The sequence below is a fragment of the Schistocerca americana genome, chromosome 10 (genome assembly GCF_021461395.2).
Source record: "Schistocerca americana isolate TAMUIC-IGC-003095 chromosome 10, iqSchAmer2.1, whole genome shotgun sequence".
Taxonomy (NCBI): Eukaryota; Metazoa; Arthropoda; class Insecta; order Orthoptera; family Acrididae; genus Schistocerca; species Schistocerca americana.
In genome coordinates, this window is record NC_060128.1 from 179,354,178 (window position 1) to 179,365,101 (window position 10,924).

General features: G+C 36.1%; 1 protein-coding gene across 2 annotated transcripts in view; it reads left to right on the plus strand.

The window, feature by feature from the left end:
• The window catches only part of LOC124552732 (eukaryotic translation initiation factor 4B-like), a 46,215-nt gene extending 35,985 nt beyond the window's left edge, over positions 1-10,230 (plus strand). For both annotated transcript variants that reach the window (XM_047127074.1, XM_047127075.1), the window contains exons 8-10: positions 1,261-1,378; positions 7,054-7,135; positions 9,157-10,230. In XM_047127074.1, coding sequence (XP_046983030.1) covers positions 1,261-1,378; positions 7,054-7,135; positions 9,157-9,228 — 272 coding nt within the window. In that variant the 3' untranslated portion in view covers positions 9,229-10,230. The remainder of the gene's footprint in view (positions 1-1,260; positions 1,379-7,053; positions 7,136-9,156) is intronic.
• Positions 10,231-10,924: the final 694 nt, after the last annotated feature.

Genomic DNA, 10,924 nt, shown 5'->3' on the forward strand with positions numbered 1-10,924 from the left:
TGTACACCCATATTTGGTCACTCGTTATAACTTTCTTTAGAAGTTCTGTATCATTGTTGACTTCGTTCAGCAATTTGTGAGTGATGTTACCATGATGTCATATATAATTATTGAAATTCAGCAGGTTCAGAACAAACTTTGCTGCTACATATTTTGTGCCCAAAACATCTGGAAATCTGGAAAAATTGCTCGGCATGAGCCAAAGGATAGGCCGACATCATAAGCAACCTCTGTAATAGTGATTTTTTTTCCAAAACCATTTTTTAAATTACTTCCACATTGTTGCCAGTAATTGATGGGCTAGGGCGTACATCATCTCCATTATCATCTCGACCCTCTTTGAAACTTTTACATCCCTTGTAAACTCTTGTCTTGTAGTAGATTTGCCAAAAGCCACAATCCGCATTATGAATGCAGAGCTGTTCTATATGCCATTTTTCAAGCCCAATTTAATGCAAATTACATGATCATACTTTTCAAAAGCAAATATTCAGCGATTACTCAACCTTTTCGACTCAACAATAAACTGAATATTCAAAACAGCTGAAAATGCACACACACATAAGGAACGTGTGTATCAACAAGACAAAAAAATTGATAGTATAAAGCTTCCTGTTACTTTTTGTCCACACCTGTACACACAAAGTGTTACTCCCATAATTTCAACATACTCCGATTATACGTGAGTTGCCAAATCCCTAAAGTAACTCCAATGTATCAGAAATTGAGATTTCATTGCAGTCTCTTTTCATTTTTTTCATAAGACATGTTGCAGCTCCATGTTCCTAGAAGCCAAGTTGTAATGGATAATCTGTTTGAAAACTAGGTACAGAAATGAAGTGAACTTCTCATCTTCTCTTTCAGAATTTGTCATATGACTTAGATCAATAATTTGCTCTTGTGATCACTTTCTTTCATTTTTTAGTTGGATTCTTTGTTGAGACTTTAAAAATAATATCAAAGAAGCAGAGTAAAATTATGTACTGAACCTACTTAAATCCAGTATGCTCTTTGAAAACTTGGTGGCAACACCATTTTGTTCAGAATGTCTTAAAGTAAACTTTTAAATATTGCTTTTGGAATTATCTTTTTAATTCTTAAGAGTCTTTAAGATTCAGTTTAGACATTCCTTTCATTAGCTTAAGACTGAAAGCATGCCAGCTTTTTTATGCTCTCATCAAACTTCAGAAAAGTGAGTTGATGAACAGTGTGCAGTCCACCAGTATTATTTGCTTCTGTAGTTTACACTCTGTCTTACAGATGACCGTGACGAAAGACCCAGAACGGGAGGTTCGACCCCCGTCCCTCGCAGTGACGGAGCCTACATTCCTCCTCGAGGACGGACTGAAATGCGATCTCCTTCTCGGGAGCAGGAGAGGTAAGTCAGAGGAGTCTCATCGTGTTGAAATATTGCTGCATTTGTGATGTTTGCTGTATGAGTTTCTCCACCATTCAGTACCACTGCCCTCCTCAGCTTCCATCCTGTATCCACCCCTTCAAAATAAAATCCATACACCCCTACTGATTTATCAGGCTTTTGCAAGTAAAATTTTGAAATATTAATGTAATAGTAATTTGTGTGTGCAAACCACAAACAAAATTGAGAATAGTGGCCAACCACTCGCTTGAAACTGAACAATGAGCCGCACATAAGCAAGCATAACAGATTAAGAAAATCACATTAGCTACTAGTATTACCAGCTGCTCAAAATGTAGTGTAACTGAATGTTCATCTGCAAGTCAGTAGATGCCGTCCCTTATATATGTTTAAAAAATTTAAATGTTATAGGGTGTCCAGTAAAGGAGTTCCTTTTAAGTTTAAGTATCTAAAAACGGTTAGGATTTTCCATGTTATTAGGTTCTGCATGACAATCATATATTGCTGAAATTTGGTGTGAACATTCACACATATCCCCAGTGAGCAGTGGTAAAGTTTTACTTTCGCTAATAAACAGTCTTGATCACGGTTTATTTATCAAGGTGCCCGGTCGAAACAGGTCACCTCGATAAATAAACCGTGATCAACACTGTTTTTAATAGTAAATATTTATAAGACATTGTTCACTGCCACTCTCATAATGTATCCAAAAGTAATTAATGTTAGTCTCTTATATATCCGGAAGTAATTGCAGAATAAACCTGAAACTTTGAATGTAGTAAATCAACCAATATAAAGTTTTAGAATGTATAATTTAATTCTCCAACTGCTTTCCTATGGTTTGCAAGTAAGGGGCAAAGTTGACGATTTTCATAAAAACTCCAGAAATTGCTGTTTTTAGCCACATTTACATAAAGTGTCCTATGATCTCTTTTAAACTGTTTTCATTAAAAATTCCACGTTGTAAATTATGTAAAAAATTAGATTCGGCTGCGAAATGTAAACATATAAATCCCTTAAAAATAGTGACAAGATGAAATGCATTTAAAATACGACCATATTCCACTGGTCCAAATCCAACATATTTTATTACATTCTACATTTTTAGTATTCTCATATTTTATTACATTCTACATTTTTAGTATTCTCATGTTTTATTACATTCTACATTTTTAGTATTGTCATGTTTTATTACATTCTACATTTTTAGTATTGTCATGTTTTATTACATTCTACATTTTTAGTATTCTCATGTTTTATTACATTCTACATTTTTAGTATTCTCATGTTTTATTACATTCTACATTTTTAGTATTCTCATGTTTTATTACATTCTACATTTTTAGTACTCTCTAGAGAAAGTATTATTGAAGGTGATGATGATGATGATGATGATGATGATGAAGTGCCAAAGAACTTAAAAAACTTCTTTTAAAAATTTAGTATAATCCATGATGTTCATGCAGGAACTTTCTCCAAAATCCAACCACTTGGTGTTGAATGGCCTAGTAGATGAGTGCAACAAATGGTACGTTTTTTGTGAAAGCTGTAAGAATTGTATACTGAAGTTCGAAAAGCTGCCAACAGATTGCAATAGGTAGTGCCATCTCAGAGGTATTAGTTCCACTGTTGAAACATGTAAGGTGATTAACATACTGAAGGAAGTGCTGGAAATTATGTATTCCAGTGAATGTGTTTTTATGGTACTGGAATACCACAAGCAACCAGATTCTCATCATGATTGATAATCGGGGATTTGATGTTGGCTGTGTCTGATTCCCAAATGAAGCAGACTTCCAACTGAATGAGTCATGAGTAAACAAAACTGGCATTTTCAGAGTTCCAAAAATCCATATTTGTGAGATTCAAAGCCACTATATTCTCCCAAACTTATTGTTTGGGCTGTGGTATGCAGCAGAGGCATTAATGGTTCGTGGTTTTTTTCCCCCCCCTCCATGCAAGAAACAATCACTAGTGAACATTATGTTGCAATTTTAGAACAGCTTTTCTGCCACTAGCATTTGAGGATTGCCCATGCACAAGTGAGTGTGGTGTAACCATTGTCTATACAAATGTGCCCTTGGTAACTGCATCTCCATCGAATCTGACTAAAAAGTTAGTGGTTGAAAATAGCCTGTTGGCAACAAAGTAGTCTACACCAGATTTACAGTTCAAACACTTTGGTTGTACTTAGATATTGAATGAATCACTGTTTATGGCCATTTCTTGATCTACATCTATGTACATATTCTGCAAGACACCGTATGGTGCACAGTGGAGGGTGCCCTATACCACTACTGATCGTTTCTTCCTGTTCCACTCACAGATAGAGTGAGGGGAAAATGATTGTCTATATGCCTCCGTGTGGGGCCCTAATTTCTCATATTTTATCTTCGTGGTCCTTATGCAAAATGTGTGTTGTTGCAATAGGATTGTTTTGTAGCCAGCTTCAAATGTAAGTTTTCAAAATTTTCTGAATAGCGTTCCTCGAAAAGAACATTACTGTCCCTCCGGGGCTTTCCATTTTAGTTCTCAAAGCATCTCCATAACCCTTTTGTGTTGTTCAAATGTACCTGTAGTGTGTCTCATCTGTGTAATTTATGTAACAATACGAGAGAAGGAAAGTTGCTACTCACCATACAGCAGAGATTCACACAATCATAGCTTTTGGCCATTAAGGCCTTTGTCAACAGTACACACACACACACACACACACACACACACACACACACACACACACACAAAAACAGGCGCAACTTCCACACACGGCTGCAGTCTGAGAGCAACTAGTTTCAACTCTGAGACTGCAGGTGTGTGTGTGTGTGTGTGTGTGTGCGTGCCTGCCTGTGCACGCGTTTGTGTGTGTGTGTGTGTGTGTGTGTGTCTACTGTTGGCGAAGGCCTTAATGGCCGAAAGCTATGATTGTGTGAATCTTTTTATTGTGCCTATCGCGACTCAGCATCTCCACTATATGGTGAGTAACAACCTTCCTTCTCTCGTATTGTTACATTCCATTCCATTCTGTGTACTTTATGCACAGATAAGCAGCTAGCCACACACAACACTCAATTAATGTCATATCGTGTGATTAATAGTGCAGTAATGTAGCACTGAAGTGACACTTAAGTTCACACGTTGCAAACAAATATCTGTCACAGTCACTGACTAAAGTTCTTAAACAACTGTCCTTGAAGTCTGACAGTTACAGGAATACGAAAATCATGTGCACATTAAGTAACCAGTGGCAGTAACACTTTCATAGTCCACTTTCATTAACTATTGTATAGATGAAAATAATTAAGTCTACAGTCATTCGTTAAAACAGTCTCTAAATTACTAAATGAACTTCTGAACATGAAATTTAGATAAAGCGTGGTAAATTTATTATTTGCACTAACTTGTCTGCAGTACATTTCCCTTATTGGCAGACCCAGATGACGATCCCTTCAAACTCATAGCGAACTGAACTAAAATGTCTTCCAGAATGTTTCTTATATAGATTTACAATAATTGGATGTAGCTTTAGTGGTAGTTTTTTTGACTAAGTTTACACAAATTGCCACTAAAGATTTATGGTTTTGAGTGATTAAATAATGGAAGATGATTTGTTTTTATGGGGATTTTAAGGTAGGATAATAATTTCTGCTGAACTATGCTGGTTAGTTCGCCTAAATATGGAATTCTGTTTCAGTAACAAAGTTTTTACTGAAGAACCTAATTACTCTGAAACTGAATGAGTGAAAATATTGCTAACGTGTTTTTGTCATTAGCTGTATAAATGCTGTCATTATTTACATACCTTTTTTATCTACCATGTCAGGAAGTTAGTAATGGAATACATGTTTTCATGTGAACAATGATAATGAAGTTTTCAATTAGCATAGTTTCGTGGGTAAACTAGTACCATTAACGAATCTAAAATAACAAGAGGATAATAAAGTTAGTTTGGATACACCCTGAGTCGGTATTTGAGATTTTAGGCTCTGTGTTCATTCCATATAAAGTATCATATTAAAAATATTCATGAAAAAATAATTTTGGAGAGAAGGAAAACATAAAAGATGGAAGGAATACACCTGCTTTGTTAAAAATGGTTCATGCAAGATGGGGCCAGACCACAACAAACCAAGCAGGTGTTTTGCATTCTTGGTGAATACTTTGGGAATAGAGTAATTGCATTTGATTATTGCAAATTTATTGGTGCGGGGATGGATTGGCCTCCATATTTGCTCAATCTGACTCCTAGTTACTAAGACACTGTTACCCGAACCATCCCACCACACTGGATGAGATGAAATTGGTGATGTGTGTGGCATCTGGAACAATTTCCGTAGAGACACTACAGGATTTGATGGCAAATTTCATTGTGTGCACGACCTCAATACTGCAAGAGGTGGACGTTTTGAACAGATTTTTATGTGACGGCAAAGACTGCTTGTATAGGAAGAGCTTAATTGCGCATTTTGATACTGTAAGAGCTGCACAGTGTACAGCACGATCTCTTGGGTACTTTTCGAACTATTTCAATACTTCAGTATAAAATTTGTACAGTTTTCCCAATAAACAATACCTATGTAGCACTCATATATTGACATTAGTTTCTGAGGTATTTCATTTTGAAATTGCAGCTTGTCTGTTTGTGCCTTCCAAACAGCGCCTACCTGTGCCAAATCACAGAGAAAGTCGTCATTTGGAAGAAGAGCAAAGAAATTTCTGTTCTTGGGTGTGGACTTAAAAAGACCTGTATTCTTTTGGTACTTCAGTCTGAACTGAAACAGCCACTAGCACATACTGTGTTAAATTACCAATTGGAATATAGAATGTGTTTTATCAATCTCAATTACAATAATAGAGTTGTTAACAATGCAGAACTAGGCTGTTGCAGCCGTTAGGAGTTGAGCATATTATTTAACACAGTATGAAAATGCACTGTTGATAATCAGTTCAATTTACCGAGTACATCTGTGCCATCAGTAACTTTGAAGATAAAAATAAGTGCGCTTTCCTGCCTAATGGAGGAGATACAGTACTTCATAATTTCAAAAAGATGACTACAGTGCAAGAGATGCAGAACAGCAGCACATATGCAAACACCACACAAAATACTTACATAAATATGTGGATTTGACAATAAGGATGAATTCTTGAAATACATCATGCTAAATAAGAAAAAATATATAACTAGTGCAGTGTTTCATTATCCCACAGGTGCTATTTACAGGCTTTCCAAATACATAGATTACGATGTATGAAATTAAGTCACACATTTCTACTTCCCAGGCAGTTATCAGTTCAGGTTACATCAGTGCATAACATATTACAAAATTTTAACTGTTTGTAAATAATAAAAATGTCCCTGATGTCAATTACATAATACACTGTAGATAACGTGCAAAAATCAAAGGGGGGCCGTATACATAACTTTCACCACCTAAATGTTATTTCCCACATTTTACATTTTCCTTCATTGTTGTAATGACCCTTGAAAAGTGTAAAAGCAGGGTTTCGCTGCATGTGCTAAACTTTCTAGCAGTGAAAAACTGTTTTTGGTGGTGTTTTTCATTGGCATTTTTCTAATGGAACATGGTGGCGTTAGTTATATTTATGTGGCATTCATGTTAATGTTTAACAGAATTGTGTACTCTGTATATAAACACGCACAACTTTGTTTTCAGGGTACCGGTACGTAGCAGGGACAGAGATAGCAGCCAGGAAGAAAGTGCGCGAATGCCCAAATACCACGAGGAAGAGACACCGGTGAGTTCTCTTTGTACTAAAAGTTTTAATCTTTACACATTTTGATTTTTTAATGGAGTCAAGAGTCAGTCAAAACATAATAATGGGTAGCTTTTTCCAAATGTACGACACTTAAGCGGACTTGTTTCCTGACATATTTGCTAATAATGAGAATGATTGTGATACAGTGTCTGGACAGCTGTAACATGTGATGTTTTTGTAAGTTAGGGTACTGTTAGTAGTATGAACACAGATTGATTGATTGTGTGAAGTGAAGTGTTACGAACAGTTGTCTACTGCCTGTGGTTACAGTGACGTCTGGGAAGCATGTTAAAGAATATATTTTCATGGTGTGCTTTAGTCGGGAAGAAGTTAAAACATTGATTTTAATCCGTGCTGTTCTGCCGTCAATGCAAATATGACAAATTTTCATGTAAGAAGATATAAATAACAGTGAGAATGGCACTGTAGGTTTCCATGTGGGGCTGTACTCTGTTTCCATGACAAGTTGACATTCCATAAGCTGTCAGGGTACTCAACAGTGTAATTATTGTCTAGCATGTGCTGAAAATGACACAATAGTTTTAAGCAACTTGTTAAGTTTCGTTTCATACTTTTTTTGGAATTATGAGAAAATGGAAAGACGGGGAAACCACACAAACAGGCAAGTGCAAAATATCATTAGTGAAAGGACAGGAGGAGGAAGTGTGTGTGTGTGTGTGTGTGTGTGTGTGTGTGTGTGTGTGTGTGTGTGTGTGTGTGTGTGAATGTTTTGAGGCAGGTTGAAGGTGGCCTTTGATTTATGGAGTGTCACTGGTAGTGAAACTTCAGTTTTCAAATACAATACAGAATATGAATGATAAGTTTGTGATTACATGCAACCGGCCTAAAATGTAATCTGAAAAAGGATAGTGTCTCAAGAAGAGAAGGCTATTAACGTTACTGTTAGGAATGAGAATGGGATGAAACATGATTGTAAAGTAATTATAGTATTAAGTATAAATCTGTCTTTATGCAAATGCCCCAGATATCTATGAGGAAGGGTTATTTGGTAAGGGGTCAACATCCAGTGTGAGCTGAACAAAACACCAACATAAATGAAAGATTGGCAAGTAAATCTTAATGTGGAGAAATATAATGTGCACTCCAAGGAATGTACAAATGTAGTCCATGTTGAAATAATTCTCAGGAGTATGGAATCTGTATCAGGATTGACAAATAGGAACATGACAGTGTTAAGTTGGTTAGACAGCTGAGGTACATATAGGTTAAAGATCTCAGGTAAGGTAACAAACTGTGCCCGTACACGATGAAAGATGATTTACCTTTCGAAAATCACTGCAAAAGAACTTCAGGTCCAGGATTTCATTGTGAAATTTAGAGAATCTTCAGCCACCTCCATATCACTCCGATGGAAATTGAAAATCAGACTGTTTGCACTCCATCTGTGAATGCACCATTTACGTAAAGAAAGTAAAATGTATCCACACTACACTCCAATACTAATTTGCAGAATTAGAAGTGAGAAAGGATTGAACAAAACAAACAGTAGTGTGGATGATGACCGTTTGTTAAAGTTTTGCTGCATAAACAGTGTACAGTGATCATTTGGTTAATTATTGATTTGAAAGTTAGAAGCAAATATTGTTTCAAAACAAAATTGTCATGTGAGACAGTTGAAGTAGTATTGCACAGTCTGGGAAGCATGTTAAAGAATATATTTTCATGGTGTGCTTATGACACCTTAAGTGTCATACAAAAGTAAGTTTTGCATTACTGTCTAGCAAGTCACATTTGATAGGTACAGTCATTTCTTGTATAATCGTGGTTACTTTTTTGCAACTCTACAAAATACACCTATTGTTAATACTGGTCTTCCTTCATCTGATCCAGTTACTCTCTCTCATGAACCCAATCCTTTTGTTTTTGCCTGTGTTTCTCTTAACTAATAAAATTCAGTAGCATAAACACCATCTCATCTCATTTTTCTCCAGTAACTGCTGTGTATTGCTTATGTGTGTCTATTTTGTGACGTCTTTCAGAGCTTCACGGCATCAAACAAGTTTGCTTATCTGCCGAGTGAAGATGACCCGCAGGCGGCAGGGTCTGACTAGGATGCGGCTTTGTCAACTTCCCGCCAGTCCTCTCCTCTGTTTCTGCAGTAGCTGATATGAAAATTGTAATTTCTTCCAAGTACTCCGTGCACCTTTCAGAATGTTTTTTTTTGTTATTACATGGAATTGTTTGTAAAGTATATGCCCTCTCTCTTTTATTTTATTTGCTGATGTGTGATAGAGTGGAATGTGGTTTATCAGAGTATATTTCCAAGCATTGTCAGGTGAGCTTTTTGTGCTCAAGTGGTGTTATAGATTTACCAAAATTATAACTGATTAAACATTCTTTCTCATCACCACCCTGGCCCTGTGGGCTGGGGAATGTTGCAGCAGTTTTGCTGATACTATTTTCTCATTCCTGCGAAACCAGACTGACAGTAAATCCGCAGTTCAGCAGCATTAACTTTGGTCTGTGTGAGTGTGCGTGTGTTTGTGTGTATGTATATAATAGCGGTTTCCGTGCAGCTGCTTTTTTCGTTGTGGGGAGATTGTTTCTCTCTTTCGATGGCATACTGCTACTGCATGGTATACTAATATTCTGTGCACTTGTATTTGATAATAAGAGAATTTTCTAAGCCGTTATGATTGTACCATTGCTACTGAAAATATGTCTGCAGATTGTAATAGCCCAAACTAGAAATCAGTATCATGTGAAATAGTTCAAATTGTGTATTATTATTGTTTCATTCAGTCAGTTTGTGTCACAGACTAAAATGTACATGCTTTTTATGATATTGCTGTTGTGCCTCAATCAAAATTGTGCAGCCACATAAATTGTGGCACGAGTGTATATTGGGCAGTGTTTTGTATAATTTAGGAATAATATTTGTGTCATTTATTTTTAAGTCTTTTTCACAGTTCTATATAAATTTTAGTGCATATTTGAGAAAGACAATTAAGTGATATGCTGCCATACACTTGGTACTCTGTATGTAATGAAACTGTTATCACACTTTTCTCTGTAACAGTTTGTTTTAACAGCAATAAATTTCCAAAACCATATCATGTGTGATAAGTTTGATTTTTATATGATATGATATGATATGCAGAGGTGTTCAACGTAAATGTAGTGTTCTGAGAGAGTCAGTTGAGGTATACAGGAAAACCTTTCTTGCAAATCTGTGAGAACCCAAAAAATTTTCCATTAAATAGTTTTGCTTAGGATTAACCAGAATCTGAAGAAGTGGAATGTTTTTAACTCATTTAAACTTTCTATAATTGCAGTAACATTTGTGTTGGAAACTAAAATTTAACTTGGCATGATTCAGTAGGTTTTTCTTTTCAATTACCAAATATCATCTTGAGACCAAGAAAGAAGACTATTCAAATTGTTATTTTTGTGCAAGTAATGACACTGGATAAAAGGAGAGCATAAGTTGAGGAAAATAATAGTTTGCCCTTCTTCCTTTCAACATACTGCATAATTGTCACTCCAGTTGGTTGGTACTAATTCAAGGACTGAGGAAAAATAGCTGCTAAACATTTTTAGTCTTTCCAAAATCACAACAAGAGGTGAATTGTCGTCCTCACTGCTATCACCACACTAATTTATTTCAGGCTGTTCCTTCACAAGACCATCACAGAGTCCACTAACATGTATCTGGATAGTTGTGAGATATCGTGTGAAGCAGTCCTTACCTGCTAAAACGTCTTGGTGTCTTTGAATCCTTCTGTAAGGAGTACAGATGTCTACTCA